The sequence below is a fragment of the Haliotis asinina genome, chromosome 5, assembly GCF_037392515.1.
Source record: "Haliotis asinina isolate JCU_RB_2024 chromosome 5, JCU_Hal_asi_v2, whole genome shotgun sequence".
NCBI lineage: Eukaryota > Metazoa > Mollusca > Gastropoda > Lepetellida > Haliotidae > Haliotis > Haliotis asinina.
The window spans coordinates 43,474,416-43,494,501 of record NC_090284.1 but is presented as its reverse complement, the minus strand read 5'-3'; the positions used below and the strand labels follow the sequence as shown (position 1 = coordinate 43,494,501).

Genomic DNA, 20,086 nt, shown 5'->3' with positions numbered 1-20,086 from the left:
ACAAGTCACAGAGCCTGACCAACCAATCCATAAAGTCACCGTTCCAGACTGCAAGCTGACAGGAACTTATTCTAACCTGAATTCCCATGGAGTGCTTTGTTGTAATTCATCAGAGAAGGAAAAAAATAGAAGCCTCACATTCACCTCAAATGAGTGAGTGAGTTCAGTTTTACACCACTCTCAACGATATTTCAGCTGTATGGCAGGGGTCTGAAAGTAATGGAGTCTGGACTTGACAATCCAGTGATCAACATCATAAGCACTGATCTATGCAATTGGGAAATGAAGATGTGTCAATCACGTCAGCATTCTTGACTACCCAATTCCATTAGTCGTCTCTAACAACAAGCATGGATTACTGAAGATCAGTTCTAATCCAGATCTTCAAAAAGATGAGATGGGTGGAAAAAGATGAGAAGCCCCATGTCTCATGTGAATATTCCAGTTAAATGAAAACAGTGCCATTGCACCATCGCACACTTGCGGCAAGAAGCCCATGGAGAAGGCTCATCTTTGCAGTAAGGTAAATTTTCCATAACAAGCAAGACAGAAAACATATGGTATAATAATATTTTTGCCATTGTTGTATGTTTTTTGCCTTACAGAACATTGTTCACACAGTATGTTCTCACGATATCATCCTCACATACTAAGACAAAGATCTGGGATCTATGGTCACCATGTTTTCTTCAATGGTAATTTGTTTGCATTTGCAAAATGATGTGTGAAGACTAACAACTTGTGTTTCACCCTCAACGAAATGGAAATCTGCACAAAGACAAGAAGTATAATCCACAAACACAGGAATAAATAGCATTTCCCACAAATGTCCTTGGTGAAAAATATTCCTATTGTGACATCTAGCTTATGTCATAGTGCAAATGTCCTAGTTTGAGAAGTATTTAGATCTTTGTGTCTAGCTCTCCTGACAATGTTAATGTCCATGGTGGGGAAATATTCCTATCTTGATGTCTAGCTCTCCTGACAATGTAAATGTCCATGGTGGGGAATATTCCTATCTTGATGTCTAGCTCTCCTGAGAATGTTAATGTCCATGGTGGGGAATATTCCTATCTTGATGTCTAGCTCTCCTAACAATGTAAATGTCCATGGTGGGGAATATTCCTATCTTGATGTCTAGCCTCCTGACAATGTTAATGTCCATGGTGGAGAAATATTCCAATCTTGATGTCTAGCCTCCTGACAATGTTAATGTCCATGGTGGGGAAGTATTCCTATCTTGATGTCTAGTCTCCTGACAATGTAAATGTCAATGGTGGGGAATATTCCTATCTTGATGTCTTGCCTGCATGTCCCACATTTATGGAAACCTGTCCTTGGAGGGGAAATCTGTATATCTTGATGTCAATAAAACACAAAGAAATAGAAAATATAAGCAAGAAATCCACACAATTCCATGCCACCTGAAATACACAAAATGGATTCCTGATGCTGGAAAAATATTTTTGGAGACAAATACCCATAACCGCCTGTTGGAAGCATAAAAAAGTGCACCACAAATATATGCAAATCAAGAGTTTTCCCAATGTAAACTAAATAAAAAAAAAATTATATGTAATTGAATAAACTTACTCAAACTGATTCATGGTTCATGCGTTAGTATTTGATATACTTCCGTGTTCACTGGCTTTCAGTCATTACAAAACGTAAAAGGTAAAAAATCTACAATTTAAAAACACTTATTATTTTTTCTTCCATAATTACATTAAGTTACTTTTCTGCATGAATACACATTAAAGCATGTTTTACTTATTACTAAATTACTGATATTGCCAATTTAACATGAAACATACAGGTCAAAGGCCATAGTTCACATAAATGGGTACAAGAATTCCCATAAATTCTTAAGGTCCATCAAGATAATAATTTCATCATCACTTGTACCAGATTTGAGGATGAAGCTGCTTTCTTAAACTCTGTAGTCTTCACATGTTCAATGTTTATTGGGTGCAAAGTGGCAATTTCTTCCTACGAAGCCTGGGGGATCTAGTCTGGCTTAATGAGCCGATAAAGATTGAAATGATACATAAAACTGTTTATAGTTTCAGTGTTAGCTTTAAGACAAGCCATACAGGCTCTTAATATGATCAAACCTACATGTGTATATTTATTTTAAAAATTCACAACTTTTAAACATGTAATATACAAAGTCCCATGTACAGAAGACTCCAGGCATATTGGTTTGGCATTTATGTACAGTACAGTCCTATATGATGAAAGGAATCACTTGTGATTGCAAATGTCTTCACAGAACCAGACAGAAAAATATTGGGAATTATTAATACAAATTCAATCTAATGTTATATTTGTGTTACATCAGAGCTTTCAAGAGGACACTCAGATGAAACTAACAAGAACTTGGAGAAGAAGAAGAAGAACTCCCAAAACATTGCTACCTAGCTTTCTTTAGTTTGTGTGTTATTGCTTGTTTGTAATACAAGACAAAACAATTTTCATTCTGTGTGGACTGTTCGGTTGAAATGGTTGTATTTCGGAAAAAACTTATATGTGAAACATGTTTATTAAACATAATCAAACAAAGCCTATATGAAAGAGTAATACTCTGTTAGTTTGTTTCCTGAGAAAAACTTAAAAACTTGTATATTTCACCTCTTGAAATGAACAAATCGTGTCACATCAGTGAACATGCAGGATAATATACAAACATGCAATAAAAGAAATATACACCCAATACCATCATGCAATATACCACAGCAACCTATGTGTCAATCACATTCCGTCAAGTTAAATTGGTTGATAATTTAATTTAATATTGATGAAATAATTAATAACTGAACATTATATTTAACTGAAAGTAAACATTCCATAAAAGCAAATAAAGAACTACTAATAATTTATTAATAATAAGAAAAATATAGATGTACCATTACCTGTTACAGCATAACCAACTTAAAAGACCAATAATGTAATGAATATTTGTTAATTTCAATTTAAAGTAAATGTAATACTAATCTTAGAACAATAACAAGTTCAAAACTAAATATTAGATGTGAATCTGCAAGTGATCAATCTATCATGCAAATGCACTCAAAAGCAGAGTCTGGTAGCGAAAAAACTTTCTGCTGATAAAACATAAAAGGAGATAAATAAAGATGCCAAGAATTGAAAAAGATATCAAAGAATTGATATCAAAGAGTCACTTGATAGGGCAGCCAAAGCAACAATATTATTAACTGAATATACTATACGTATTTTCAACAGTCTGTTTCCAGATTTACTTATGTAGGTCACTGCTTTTGCCCAAGGTTTAAATACTTTGCTTTTGGAAAGAACATTATTTGAAACATTTGGACCTATAATTTTGATTAAGACGTTTTCCTGAAGAACTGAAATATGGTGTAGGTGTTTCATTAAATCAGCGAAGTGCACTTTCTACATATATTGTGAAATGTATACCAAACATAACCTGGGTTGCCATGGTAAATTAACATGCAAAACAGAAACAGCCAATGAAACGCAAGGGCATTCAGCTCCAGCCATTCAAATGCAAGACATGCTAATAACAAAGTGTGGATTAACTGTAAACATGAGTAATCACATGAGGGTCAAGATAGGGGGTATGATATGAATGATAAATAAAATCTTAATTTGAAATAAAATAAAATATTCTAAAACAGAACTTGTCAGACTTGTTAGTACAACAATTGACAATACATAAAATGATAAATAATTTGATGCAAAATAAAAAATAAAAAATCATTTAAAATATGTTAATTTATTAAAAGAACCATCTGCCTACCCCCAATCCAGACCTTCATTAAACACAAGAAATAGGCAAAAGGCTTACTTGTTAACACTATATTCGGCAATGCTATTCGGTCATGGAACATGTAAAAAACATAAGACAAAATTTGATAAACATATTCGATGACTTAAACAAACGTCATACATAAATGTAAAACAAGGGTGACTAATTTCACCAGTGGAATTGGTGGAAAGGAAACAGGTTTGGTTTGAACTAGAACTGAAAATACTCAGTCAAAACATCCATGGTAACTGCATTCTACATCTCTTACTGATGTCCACAGTGTAATCAGATTACCACAGTACAAAAATGGTCATATTGGCTGATAGAACAGGACAGATGCATTTTGGGATGTATATTTGTCGCTAAGGTTAATTACATCACAGTATGAAAATGGCAACAGGAGGTTTGTGTAGCCATGGTAACACAAGCAGTGACATGTCTATTTCATTGCATTGAGTAGTTGACACATTATGCAGACAGCGAGGTGTAAACAGTGGCGTGGGATATATAGAGACAAGTTGCATCGTGACAACATTTCGCACAAGACGCTGGGAGACAGTGACATGGTATAGGTAGATCTAGGTCTATATACATGGAGGATGGGTTTGAATAAACATTGATAGAACAGTCTCAGGCAGAAGATGCAAGTACGTAAACAAGTAAACAATTTGCATTTCTTGTTCATTTTCATCATTGGGTGGCAAATTTGCTCCATTTGGCTCTCTGTGAGGATATAATTATACAGAGGCCGTAAAATAAACACACCAGCTGGAACATAAACTTTGTAGTTCTTGCAACATGTTTTATGTAAAAATTTCAACCTGTAGTTTTGTTTGAATTTGTTTTAGATCCTGTTACACAAGTTCCATTCCATTTCGTTTCCGTTAGGAAACACAAATGCCTAACATTTCTTTTAAGTGATAGACATAGAAGCAGAACCCAGGTTATATTCATGTACATGTACTTATTGAGGAGCATTGAGTTTTAGAGACTCTTTCACATGAAGCTGCCAACTATTTAAATAAACACCTTCCTCATTTGAGAGGTCGTTGTCATATTCAGTTGTAAAATCGCAAATGCGCTGAAATTCTGCTTGACAATATTGGCATCAATGTAAAATCAGTAATTGATTTCACAGGTTGTTTAATTAAGTATTTCCATCACTGGCAAAAAGTTACAGACAGGTGCGTTCTTGTTCCTTGTCCAGTTTAAGTTACAAATTTAGGGCTAAATATGTTTGAAGCATTCCACTGATATTTTCGTATGCTTTTCATTACTTTCACTCAAAGCCAATGCAATGTACGAAATTCTTAAAAAGGTCTTGACAGGATAAATGGGTTCAAGAAGTGTGTCTCTCTTGAACAATAAGACACTTTCCTTCAGTTCTGTGGTTCATTTCCACCAAATGCATTTCATTTTTCTGTATTTTGAACGTTCATGATCTAAAATTGAACCTATTTGACATTCAACCACTTAACACCTTCAAGAATAGTTTGAAACCCTCCACCCTTTTAGATGAGCTCAAGTAGAGTGCAGCTATTCCCTTCCCACATAAAAACCTTTCAACATAGTTAGTTCAGATGTTCCTCTGAAATAGGGACTGATACTTCAGGAAATGAACAAGTCGTGATATTCTGAACAAGTTAATTACCCAAGCTTGCCATTCATTATGATGCTGCTACTCTTAAATGTACTATCTTCTTGTCAACTGATCAGATTTGTTAAGCTCACAGTAAGTGTCTTCACTTTTAAATCATCTTACCCTTTTGAAATAACAACATTTTCCTGTCAAGGGATGAGCCTCTTCAAAACACCTTTTTAGCTGAAGTATTATTTCAAGGACATTGACATAATAATTGACATTTCTCTTACTACTTCTGTTAGTGATCCTTCTGCACTAATAACCAAACCTTTAAAAAAAAAATCAATACTTTTTATTATTAATTTGTTTTGTGGGGTAGTTTGAACCATTGCAATTGTGTAACAAAAATATATTATGTGCAGAATTTGACTCATTTCTGAGATTACAGCCACCATTTTTCCTGACTGACTTCTCCATAGAATGTTTGATCTTTTTGGAAAAGTGTTAAGAGGTTGTGGTAAATTTGAGTGTTATATTTCTAATTTCTGGACATCATAGAACTTACCACAAAGTTGCACAAAAACACTTTGTAGATCAATGTTCCCTGCAGAAATTCCTTCTGTCCAATTGAGGGCTTCGACATTTCCATTATTGTGATATACAGATAATTCTTTATCTGACAGTATGTGTATACAAACCTTGGCAAAGAATATCCCACGAGATTCCCCTCAACAAAACCATGAACAAATTCTAATGTACGACTAAATATTTTCAGTGAACTCTTGATTAGCACATAACCCAATTGATAAAAGCCATATCACTTACCTGCGGAGGACAAAATGAAAGCAAAGTTTGTTTTGAGAAGAAAAAGAAGCGAGTTGAAATTTGGGATCTTATCATAAAACTCAAATATAAAATAATAAATGAACTTGACATTTGCAAAGGGACCATGCTTAAGAATAAGAGTGACCACAAATATGAAAACATCTTGAGCATGCAGTGCCATGACAGCTTGGCCAGGTGCTTTGGGACTTGACAGCTGGACATATCTGTCACGGGATTGAAGAGAGGACGTGAATACTGGGATATTTATCCATGGACAATATTTGCATAGGGACAGGAGAAGACAAGTCTAAATGGAGATAGAGGCATTAGAGACATGGACAAAAATGGCATCAAGTTTGATCATAGACAATGTGACATGAAAGATGGATTATGGACATTGGGGCTTGAAATCTTGGACATGGGTGTCATTCAAATGACATAGGGACACTAAGGCATCAAAGATGAATTATGGGCATTTGAACTTGAAATGTTGGACGAGGGTATCATTCAAATGATCTCGGGACATTGAGGCAATAAAGATGGATTATGGACATTTGGGACTTGAAGTCTTTGGACAAGGGTATCATTCAAATGAAGACTGGGACATGGACATATGAACATCAATACTGGGAATATATATTGATATTGATTGGCATAAAAGTGTAAATGGACAGAATCATCAAAGATGGATCATGGACAAAGAAACATTAAAGTTGGATTGTGGACCCTAGGATGTTAAATCTAGGACAAGGCTATCATTCACGTGACAAAGGCATATGAGAATTGTGCATATTATCATTGGCTCTTCGAAATGGGGGTCGGTACATCAAAATGGTAAATGGACATGGTAAATGGTAGGGACATGGAAAATTGGTCAGGGACGTAAACAGTTGCCATGGACATCAAAATATCATGTTTTGATCGTTCATATTGGGAAAAGAAGGCTGAATTTGGTCATGGAGATATAGATCAATCAAACACACATTTGATGCAAACAAAAAGGACTGAGATTCATAAGACATCAGGCTTGTGGGGCAGATATAATAAGGAGGTCTTCAACATAAAGAGTGAAAAGAGGCTGACTACGAACATATAGAGACCCGAGCACATGAAGACATCACCACTACCTGAATTTTTTGGTCATTTTCAATAACATCTTTATATTTAATATATTTCATCACTTAAAACTATTTTGCATAGAAATTATAAAGAGATTTGAGTCTCAGGGTCTTTAATTCAGTTATGTGATGGCAAGCTGCTTTGTCTTTTCAAACAGTACCAGTTATCTGCATGTCATACACTTTTAGCCAAACAACTAAATTAAGAACTGCAGGGATCTGCCTAACTCTAGCAATATCATATTCAACAAATATCAGGATCCAATCCTTCCTGTAATTACTAGTGACAAGATTCCTGAAATTCGAACACAATTTAGTTTCTTTATCTCAGCACTGTAAAATCCTTAGCAAACTGAAGTCATGCACCATAGAGATGAGACAGTTTGGGGGCAAAGCATTGGAGAAGAAAAAGTTGATCTTGACATGTACATCTGAAAATGAAGACATGCATGGCTACGTAAAATGTGGACAGGTGCTACACTGCTTTTGCATTGTAACATCCTAGTGCCTTCTCTATCTGTTGGTGAACATGCAAGTGCTTTATTGTAAACAACCTTACACGAACATCAATGGGACAGTCTGGTATTGGTCTTCGATTGTCGGAAGTGGCAATGATTCTCATGCTGTTGAAATTGTTATGTCAAAGTACAACAAACTATGTTGTCAGAATGTCAGTAAATCCTTCAAGAAGTAGTTCTATATTCATATTTCACATTCATAAAACATGCAAACATCAATTTGAGATCAATTTCCAGAATCTATCCACACAAACTGAATAACAAATTTCTTAAAATCTATGTTATTAAAAGTCTAATGTACCTGTAAGAATTCACACAAATTTGAATTGAAATGACTTTCGAAATATGAAACAATAGTGATGTGTACTACAATGAATTCACATCTATATGAAATTGTGATATTTGAAAGAAATGCATGCTTCACTGTGGACTGACCATGTGAAAGTGCACTTTTACAAAAGTCAAAGTGTTGATGGAGAAAACATGTTTTGCTTCTTTTGTGTTTTACAATTACATTTATGAATGAAAACCGACACAGAAAAGTATGATAATTACATTCCACAATGAAGTTGTGCTGTGTCTTATCAAGATTGATGTGTTTCACTATAACAACAAAATGAATAACTTCAGGAAAGAAAATTTCTTCAGGAATGAAAATGATACATACACTAATAGCCCATATATTCTCTGAAATGATCTGATAAAGATTTCCAGATAAATACAAATGACTCACATGTATTTCAGTACCAATGACCCATTCCATGAAGAGATCTCAGCCATAAGTCTGTTCTAATTTTATGACTAGTCTTATTGCTAAGATTGCTTTTGTGGAACGAGTCCATGGTGACTATAACTATATACAAATTCACCAAACTCAAAACAATATGAAACTGAGTCAAGATTGAAAGGATCTAATTCTAAATTTCAAGATACTGACAGACTGGCAATTGACGAGACACTGATTACAGTATTTGTTTCAGCCATTGCTGATGACCTGGTTGACATGCAATAGCAAAGGGATTGTACATGCGAGAAGCTGAAACTAATGGCAGTTACCAAAAACATCAAAGTCACATACATGACAAGGGATTCACAGCTCACGTCATTCATAATCACAAAACTTCCACAGCTGTAAGTTCAAAACTATTTTGAAGTCAGGAAACCTTCAACAGCCATGAAAAAAGTCATTTATATTTCTCACCTAACAATGCTGATATCACTCAGTGATAATTACCTACATTCAAATAAAATGAAACATTAACATTTTCCTTCTTTTTCTTCAAATTTATAAAGAAAAAGAAAGAGTTCAATTTCAATTTGAATACAGTTAATCATCAGTCAATGTTTGCCAAATGAATTTTCATTTTGTTATATACATGTTTTAATTGAATATAGAGCTGTTGTAAATTTGTGAAGAACTCCAAGACAGTTTTAACTAAATTTGTTTTCCTAAACACAACAAAATGAGTTTGACATGAGTTTTCAAAGATGTGAAGCTCTTAATGCTCTCTATCCATTCAATTATCAAAGGCAGTCAAACATAAACACATACATTTTTAATGTTGAAAAAATTATCTAAGTCATAATTTTTAACTATGAAGATGAATATTTAAATATGGTTACATAAAAAAACTAGCATTAAGTTCTTCTCATCTTCACAACATATCAACTGCATTTTCACCTGATTTTTAATATTATTGAGCACATGTCATCAAGCACTCATTTTTATTCTTTCCGAACTATTTTTATCAATGCTCTTCTAAAAATCAGATGATATGCATCAGTACATACAAGCAGACAGAGGGACGTACAGATGGATCCTACAACCTAACTTAGTATGATTCATAATGTGAACATTATTCAAAAACCCTGTAAAATGAATTTCAAAATGAGTTTTTAAAAAAGTGAAAATAGAAAACAAGGCCTTACCCGGCTACAACTATAAAGCAGTCTAACTTGTTCCATGAATCAGCAAGGTAGGTATCCTTTCCGCAAACACCCATTGCAATCATTTTGATTAGCATTTCCACAGCAAAAAATGCGAATATGAAATGGTCAAATCCCTCCAGAACAAGACATCTGGTGGTGGAGCACACTTGGTCCTCGCAGGGCTTGTACATTCCAAGTGTCAGACAGTTGAGTAGAATCACCATCATACTACATCGCTCGAACCATGTGATCAGAGTTAAGGACAAACATGTTTACGTGTTGACAAATACATGCATATAGATTTGACAAAAAAATGACAACATAGTCTTTTTATGTTTGTTGTTCAATGGAGCTTTCAGCAATATTCCAGCTACATGTAAATGGTGGCGGTTTGTACAAAACTGAATCTGGACGAGACGATCCAGTGATCAACAGCATGAGCATCAATCTAGCAAACTTATGAAAATATTACACTGAGAACTTGTGAAAAAATGTGAACTTGGCAATTCATTTCTTCACATTTTGTTTGACACTGAAGTCAGCAATATTCCAGCTATTTGATGGTGGTGTGTTATTATATACAAACAAACCAGTGGGGCATATTATAAGCAACAACCATGAAGGTATGATGATATGGAACCAGTGATGAAAACTTACAAACATGGTTTGCTGAAATAAACATGTCAGTGTTATCAATTTTGATTAAAAAAAATCATATTTAAAAACATGCAATGAAATATGTAATATGTCAAAGTTACCACATGAAAAATGTATGTGACTTGTGAAAAATTAATAAAGTTAATGACAACATAGTTAAATCAAATAGTTCAATAAATTAATAATTAATATTAATTATGCAAATAAAGATACAAATCCATTTTCAGAACATGTCATATTTCTGCTGAAAGTATGAAAGTCAGTTAGATATTATATAACTACACACCTGAAAAACTTTAATACAGCTATTAAGAGTTAAAATACATTATTCATTGTTTCATTTTGATATGACGAACAACAAATGAGATTTGATGCATATTTCAAGGTCAAGTATATGGCATTGTGCAAACGTATAATAAAGAAAGTATTCCTTCACTGGATATTCAACTGGGAACCATCTCCAAGAAACCGTTCTTAGGGCACAAGCAGATGGCGAACAATATTTCAACATGGCACCAAAAATAACACATACTTCTTTAAATATTTGGCCATCTTTCAAGTTAAATCATGTGACCAGGTATCCGAAAGTGAAATATATAACCTTCAAATTAACGTTAAACGGTTTTCCACAAACTAACTCAATGAAGTGAACAAGATGGGAACATTCTGATAAGAAGCTCTCTTCAGAGGAACGTTGGCCACATTTAGTTATATTTTGGCAGCTGTTTGTGGCAAAAGCTTACCTCAAGCAGGAATTAAGCTGGAAGGTCTTTGGAAAGAAATTCAATCTGTTGCGCTTCAGTGTCCATGAGATACAGGTTGTCCATATCAGAAACACATTAGGTAACTTGTGAGCAATGCACAGCTCAAGTACACCTCTACAGTGTTTATAATAAAAACTCTCTAGTGATGGACAGAGAGAAGACTTCCCTTGCTAAATATGGTAAGAAGTTTTTAAAGAAACACCAAGGAATAAAAGTAAGCACAATTTTCTGAACAATACCGTATGAAATGTTCATGAAAAAAATCATACATATCCTGTGTTATTTTCTGATGAAATTCATATATACTGAACAACAAAAGAAACGCAACTGATTCTTTTGTTTTTGTTAAGTTTGCTTTTTTTCATTTGTTTTTTAAAGTTACCTACTTTTTCTTTTTTTTATTGAAACTTGCTGAACTTTTTCCATTTATTCTCTTAAACTTGCATTTCTTAGACTTCTGTATATGTGAGTTGTTCAATGTCAGTGAGTACAGATTCAAACTGCTCCTTCCAAGACTCCAGTAGCAACACAGTGGGGAAGACCAAAATTTCAAACAATGTATCCATATGGGAAATTGAACCCAGATCAAACACATGCTTTAACCACTTTGCTACTCCACTTGCTTTGGTTTTACAATGTTTTGAATGCTATCTCAGTGTCTGCTGCTTTAAATATTCAATGAGCATTAAAGTACAGGCAATTTGAAGACTTTGACTATTTTCTGATTTCCTTAAATAATAACAGCAAAAGTATAAAGACCTATATATTGGTCTGACCTATTTATTGCTACTGGTCAGCCTTGCCCCTAATATGATCAGCTCCCCCTAGAAATATATTGGATATAATTGTCAGTTGACAATGTTAACTTTGAAAAAGGCTCACATTTATTTCCATTAAGAAATGGATGTGAGTAATGAAGTCACCCTAAGCGAAAACAATCTATAATTGCCTACCTCAATCTAATCTTTGCCCATTGGTAATTAGTAATGTTGCTGATGCGAGTAATGAACCCTTGATGGAGACCACTCACTCGGAAGTCAATCACTGAATGACCTTGGATGTGTGGAAGTATTCTTCGCGATGGAGACATTCCTGGTCAGATACAACTGATGCACATCAACAGTTTCCTCCCTGCCCCAATCAGTTGAAACATCTTTCCCATCATCAGTTACAACTGCCGCCCCACCTGTGTTTGTTACAACATCCTCATCATCCTGCTGGTTACAAGATTTTCCTATCCCCATCATCAAGAACTCTCTCTCTCTTCGAGTCTGTGATAATGCATACCCCACTCAATTTGCAGTCCCTCACTAACCCATGGGTTACATCTTCCCTATCATTGTCAGTTACAAATACCCTCATCCTTGATGGTTACAACATTCTCACACTCCCCAAACCCTGTCATCTATAACCTACCCCTACCTCTTGAGCCACAACTCCTTCTGTTCCCCTTTATTAGTCATAGTCATAGTCCCACCATAATTTGTAATTACAATTTCCTAGTGAGTTACATTCTGTTCACCACCTCACCACCCAACATCTTGATACAAGTTTCCACTCGAAATCGCTTCATCTGTCCATAATAATTCACTCACTGTTCCCCAGAAGAGTAGAAAAACACAACCTCCTATTGAGAAGACTCTTGCCTCTCTGACCACATTCCACACTGACCACAGTGTGTGACTTGAGCCTACTGTAGGCCAGGTAAACCAAGGCGGTGAGACCATCAAAACCCACTACAGTACAGAGCAACTTGACCCAACCTCAAGCAGGCTGTCCAAATTCCATACTGCTAACCCAATCTGCCAATTGTAAAGGTTGCCCCTCACAAAAATCGTTTCAGTCCTGCCAGATGCCATACTCATGTTGAGAAGTAGGTTTCTTGGCCCACAAACCTGGATGTAAACATTCCAGTGCTTACCAAAATGGTCAGGGGTGTTTAGCGGCATTTGTTTAACATTGTCGACACTGGAACATCAGACAATGTATACACCTGTCTATCAACACCATGGTAGCCAGTTTTTAGGCATCTTACCTTTAAAACAGTGCAAAAGATATATGAATTTTTTCTAACAATAGTTAACAGTGATCAGACATTTGCTTACAAGCCTGTCTGGATGTTGACAAGAAGGAGCTACATATCTTGCCATCTTGCCTTGTAGGCTTTGGATAATTTCTTCTTACCATAGTATTATCTTGTCATATTGTGAAATCATGACAAAAATGAATTCATTAAGAAGTCAAAGACAATTTCACAGAAATGTGATAGATCATAACAGGAAGGCCAAAAGAAGATTCTTGGAATAACAAACAGACAATGCAAGGAAGAAATGAAAGATCATGCCACTGAAAAGAAAAGACCATTTCTTTTAGAAGTAAGGACCATTCCTTGGGGAACCAACAGACCACTCTAGGGAGCCCTAACAATGCCCTTGAGAAGCAAAGTCCATTGCAAGGAGAAGTAAAGCCCATTGCAAGGAGAAGTAAAGCCCATTGCAAGGAGAAGTAAAGCCCATTGCAAGGAGAAGTAAAGCCCATTGCAAGGAGAAGTAAAGCCCATTGCAAGGAGAAGCAAAGCCCATTGCAAGGAGAAGCAAAGCCCATTGCAAGGAGAAGTAAAGTCCATTGCAAGGAGAAGTAAAGCCCATTGCAAGGAGAAGTAAAGCCCATTGCAAGGAGAAGTAAAGCCCATTGCAAGGAGAAGTAAAGCCCATTGCAAGGAGAAGTAAAGCCCATTGCAAGGAGAAGTAAAGCCCATTGCAAGGAGAAGTAAAGTCCATTGCAAGGAGAAGTAAAGCCCATTGCAAGGAGAAGTAAAGCCCATTGCAAGGAGAAGTAAAGCCCATTGCAAGGAGAAGTAAAGCCCATTGCAAGGAGAAGTAAAGCCCATTGCAAGGAGAAGTAAAGTCCATTGCAAGGAGAAGTAAAGCCCATTGCAAGGAGAAGTAAAGTCCATTGCAAGGAGAAGTAAAGCCCATTGCAAGGAGAAGTAAAGCCCATTGCAAGGAGAAGTAAAGCCCATTGCAAGGAGAAGTAAAGCCCATTGCAAGGAGAAGTAAAGCCCATTGCAAGGAGAAGTAAAGCCCATTGCAAGGAGAAGTAAAGTCCATTGCAAGGAGAAGTAAAGCCCATTGCAAGGAGAAGTAAAGCCCATTGCAAGGAGAAGTAAAGCCCATTGCAAGGAGAAGTAAAGCCCATTGCAAGGAGAAGTAAAGTCCATTGCAAGGAGAAGTAAAGCCCATTGCAAGGAGAAGTAAAGCCCATTGCAAGGAGAAGTAAAGCCCATTGCAAGGAGAAGTAAAGTCCATTGCAAGGAGAAGTAAAGCCCATTGCAAGGAGAAGTAAAGCCCATTGCAAGGAGAAGTAAAGTCCATTGCAAGGAGAAGTAAAGCCCATTGCAAGGAGAAGTAAAGTCCATTGCAAGGAGAAGTAAAGCCCATTGCAAGGAGAAGTAAAGCCCATTGCAAGGAGAAGTAAAGTCCATTGCAAGGAGAAGTAAAGCCCATTGCAAGGAGAAGTAAAGCCCATTGCAAGGAGAAGTAAAGTCCATTGCAAGGAGAAGTAAAGTCCATTGCAAGGAGAAGTAAAGCCCATTGCAAGGAGAAGTAAAGTCCATTGCAAGGAGAAGTAAAGCCCATTGCAAGGAGAAGTAAAGCCCATTGCAAGGAGAAGTAAAGCCCATTGCAAGGAGAAGTAAAGCCCATTGCAAGGAGAAGTAAAGTCCATTGCAAGGAGAAGTAAAGCCCATTGCAAGGAGAAGTAAAGTCCATTGCAAGGAGAAGTAAAGTCCATTGCAAGGAGAAGTAAAGCCCATTGCAAGGAGAAGTAAATGATCATTCGATTAAAGTAAAGAAAAGAAATAAAAAACCCTATCCCTTTGAAAAGTAACAGACATTCAGCATTATGTCCTTTGAGTTTAAACAGACCATTTAATGGAGCGATACAACCATTCTTGGGAGCAGTAAAACAGCAAAAATATCCTCTGGGAATGAACATAGATTTCCTCCCCTGGAGATACATGTCAAATTTAATATGGCAATACATTCACAGACAAGTGTATACACACCACACAACTGCTCTCTAACAGTAACGTACCACATGCACTTTGATACAGCGTTATCACACATAATTCACTGGGCAATATTTCACCCCGAAAACCATTTCAACGACTGATGTTGTCTTGCAAAGACTCATCTTGTAGCATTTCCAAAATCAGATATTCCCATAAACTACTTTCCCCCATATGCCAACATGCAGCTCCTGTTTTCCCTGACAGTCCTAGAGTCTCAAGATGAAGATAAGCATGCCTTGCTGGCATGTTAAAGTCTCGAAGTATGACATTACGTTAACAGTTATTCAACACAGGCATAACCTTCTTCAAGAGCCATCTTAGTCCTGGTGTTTGTTCAGCGATTTACGGCCAGATCTATGAAGGTTTTATTATTGCCTTCAGTATCCGTTATCTGTTTTGCCAGTTACGTCCCATTCTTCATCTCCAAGCAGTGCCCTGTCCAATATCCTACATATTTCGTCTTTGATCATCTTTCATTATGCCTCCAGGCTCCCAAAAGGCAAATTCTGGCAGCTTGCTTCATTCCACACTTGGCAAATATGTTCATTGGTTTTGAAAACCTGATAACACTTTGAGAATACTGTTGCTCAAATTTGTCAACAGGGCTTGGATACAGGGCACATTCATTTGATTATGCTTTCGAACATTTGTTTTCTCATGACATTGAATTTGGTTAATCATTATGGGAGTTAATTCACACAAAGGATAGATCATATGCAGCTATTATATGTTTCCAGAACACTATTAGGAAGGCAATGTTGTACCACTTGGGAAATATTTGTACTGAGAGTAATCATCATATTTCAAGACTTACTGATAACTTGAACAATGGTTAGTCTATTTCATTATGTTCCCAGACTGACAACTAGTCTCTGATAGAAAAAAATGTTTGTAATAAAAAAAATATATATAATGAAAAGGAGCCATGAGACTTTCTTCATTTTTATGGGCTTTCTTGGATATATTTGTTCCTGGGTCTGTATAACAGACTATTATGCTCCCTTCGGAGTGAAAATTACAGAATGAACATAACCACTAACATTCTTTGCCGTGACAGATCATACCGTTCTACAGTGATTTAAACAAAAACATACATTGTCTTTCACCAGAACTTGTCCTTGACCTCGTAACATTTAGTTCCAATACATAATTAAACAGTAACATCTCAAAAAGCACCTGTTTTAATCTGCTGTCTTTAATTATTAATCAAACAATTTGTCTTTGCTGCTAAAAGGTATCCAGTGTTCATCAAGTAAGTTTTATTCAGTGTAAATGATATTTTAGTATGATAAGTGCAAATGATTTTTTAGGACATATTCTTGACTATAAATGAAATTTTTGTCTGAAACAGTTATCCCAAGCACATTTAAGAGCATATTTTCAGAAGTTCAAGCAATGATTGAGATCACAATCATTTCTTTGGGGCGAAAAAGAGCAAAGAAACACTTTTACCTTCAGACATTGTCAATGCTCTGTATGCTGTCGTGTAATATGATCACGACCTTTCCAAGGTTGGTTCTTTTGTTAACTAGAAAATTTCTCAAACATCAAAGGATTTGAAATAATGTATTAATAAATACATTTATCTCCAAACATAATCATCGTATGTTTTGGCTTGTTTCGATTCCTGCATTACCAGTCCCCAGTCCATTCTGACCAATGCCCACACAAGGGCCTTTGGCCAATCATGAGTTGTACAACTGCCAATTTCACTAAAAGCCTTGTCAAATCACTTAGATGATAAAATATATTTCCGTCAATTTACAGTGGAGTCATTTTTCAGAATACAAAGTAAATTACGCTATTTTTTTATTAGGAAATGGACTGTCAATCAGCTAGGTGTATTTACCGAGTCCGACCTTCTGACTTTGATATATGCAATGTTGATTTCATATGAAATCTACATGAACTGTATCTGTGTGTAGTAACTGATACTGTGTTTGCAGTGAAGATCATGTTCATTGCGCTTCTTATCACTGTCAGTTGCAGCAATGGTTAAAGCAATGGGTTTTTTTTTTCAGTTGAAAACAATGACATCTCTTTCAAACTTCATCTTTCAGAAAAACTTTTAGCATTGCCAAAAGATTTTTACACATGTGAAACAAATTTTTGAAGAAGCAATAACAGTGCAATATCTATATACTTGCCAAATAACAAATACCAATTTTCATTGCACTATCTATATCCTTGCTAAATACAAATAACAATTTTCATTGCCCTATCTATATCCTTGCCAAATAACAAATAACAATATTCATTGCTCTATCTATATCCTTAACAAGCAACAATTTTCATTGCTCTATCTATAGCCTTGTCAAACAATAATTTTCATTGCTGTCTATATCCTTGTCAAACAACAATTTTCATTACTCTATCTATATCCTTGCCAAACAACATTTTTCATTGCTCTGTCTATATCCTTGCCAAACAACAATTTTCATTACTCTATCTATATCCTTGCCAAATAACAAATAATTTTCATTGCAATATCTATATCCTTGCAAAAATACAATTTTCATTTTCAGATAGGGATACATATCTTGGACAGATGCTTCAACAACTTATGAACACATATTGCAATTAATTCGTGGACAAAATGGTCAGCATGAGAGAAATCGACAAGGAAATTGAGGATCACATAGAACATCCTTGAAGAACAGTCTGCTAAGTTTTTCCTGATTGAATTTCTTGCCTTGTCCACTCCTACTTTCAGAGTGCTACTAAATTGTAACACTCATTTCTACTTAATATCGCTGCCACTAGGGGTCTCTTTTTCTGCCATTGATTTTCGTCACCTTCAAAATGAGTAGTGTTGCACCAAGTTGATTTTGAAGGGTTTCGCAATAATTAGTGTCAGCTTAAGATTTAGTAATGATTTTTCTCAACACTTTCAAATTTCTGACATAATTGCTTATTGATGGTTTTCAGGCTTGTCAAGTTTCCATCTTTCTACATAGATTGATTTTTGTAAGCCTTTTCAGAAAGTGGTTGGTCTCAAGCTCTTTCCATACATGCAGATACTATCAGCAAACTGATTCAGCCATTCTTTATGCTTGAGCACCTGAGAAGCAGCCTTAAAGTTCTTACTTTGATAACCCCGGCCCTCTTATCTGGACAGGTGTGTTTAAAAGGACACTCATCACAACCGTACCAATGTCTTTAAGCTTTTCATAAACATTAATTACTATATAATCTGTTTATAATGTAGCAATCCAAATATGGTGTATCACATCATTTTGATACTGTTTCCTGCACAAATACTTATTTGAACATTTCTAGAGAGAGAAAAACTGAAACAGTTTATTGCTATGATGTAACAGAGGTAGGGGTGACTGAGTGAGTTTAGTTTTATGCCACACCCAGCAATACTCAAGCTATATGGCAGCAGTCTGTAAATGGTCAAGTCTGGACCAGACAATCCAGTGATCAACAACATGAGCATCGATCTGGGCAATTGGAAACCCTATGACATGCTTCAAGTGAGCCTGACCACTCGGTCCCATTAGTCGCCTCTTACGACAAGTATAGGCCTATTCTACCCCGGACCTTCACGGGTCAACTGAGGTAAGGGATTTGAAGAAATTAAATATTTGTAACAGAATTCTAATGTACTGTATTGAATTGATTAATAGGAATTTAGACAGAATGATACTGTAATAATGTGTGTGTATAATGTATATGATATGTAATGTATATGAGTAAATATTGCCTGACAGTCATTTAAATTTATTGCCAAAGAGACAAGCAACACTTACACATGTCTTACAGGAGACATGTTCATGCAAGATGGTAAGCCATGCATGTTTGATTCAAGTAAAAACATGCTTTGTCTGCCACACTAGACCTTACTGCATAATTTGTTAATATGAAAAACGACAAAAAACTATCCCCAAACAAATACTAGTACTGGTTCCTTACTTTGTTTGAACAGTATCTATCAAACTGAACTAGTTTAAAACAAATACTAGTACTGGTTCCTTACTTTGTTTGAAAAGTATCTATCAAACTGAACTAGTTTAAAAGCTAATGATTACTCATAATTAATTCCATATATGATTGCATGATCTGCATGGTATTGACTTGGTTCAAAATGTCATTCTGTCCCAACTTATCAAATCAGTGCTTATGAGTGAGTGAGTTTAGTTTTACACCGCACTCAGCAATATTCCAGCCATATGGCGGCAGTCTGTAAATAATCGAGTCTGGACCAGACAATCCAGAGACCAACAACATGAGCATCGATCTGCACAATTGGGAACCGATGATGTGTGAACCAAGTCAGCGAGTCTGATCACCCGATCCCGTTAGTCACCTCTTCCGACAAGCATGGGTTGCTGATGGCCTATTGTACCCCAGGACCTAGACGGGTCTCATTGCTTATGATGTTAATCACTAGACAAATACACATGATTATTAGGACCTAGACGGGTCTCATTGCTTATGATGTTAATCACTAGACAAATACACATGATTATTAGGACCTAGACGGGTCTCATTGCTTATGATGTTAATCACTAGACAAATACACATGATTATTAGGACCTAGACGGGTCTCATTGCTTATGATGTTAATCACTAGACAAATACACATGATTATTAGGACCTAGACGGGTCTCATTGCTTATGATGTTAATCACTAGACAAATACACATGATTATTAGGACCTAGACAGGTCTCATTGGTTATGATGTTAATCACTAGACAAATACACATGATTATTAGGACCTAGACGGGTCTCATTGCTTATGATGTTAATCACTAGACAAATACACATGATTATTTGCAGAACTTTGCCATACATCAGGAATGCTGTGTGGTATTGACAAAGAAA

General features: G+C 35.8%; 1 protein-coding gene across 1 annotated transcript in view; it reads right to left on the bottom strand.

Moving 5' to 3' along the window:
• Positions 1–20,086, bottom strand: part of LOC137284549 (voltage-dependent T-type calcium channel subunit alpha-1G-like) — a 191,898-nt gene that overhangs the window by 77,777 nt on the left and 94,035 nt on the right. The window contains exon 4 of the mRNA XM_067816393.1: positions 9,763–10,008. Within this exon, the coding sequence (XP_067672494.1) occupies positions 9,763–10,008 (246 nt within the window). The remainder of the gene's footprint in view (positions 1–9,762; positions 10,009–20,086) is intronic.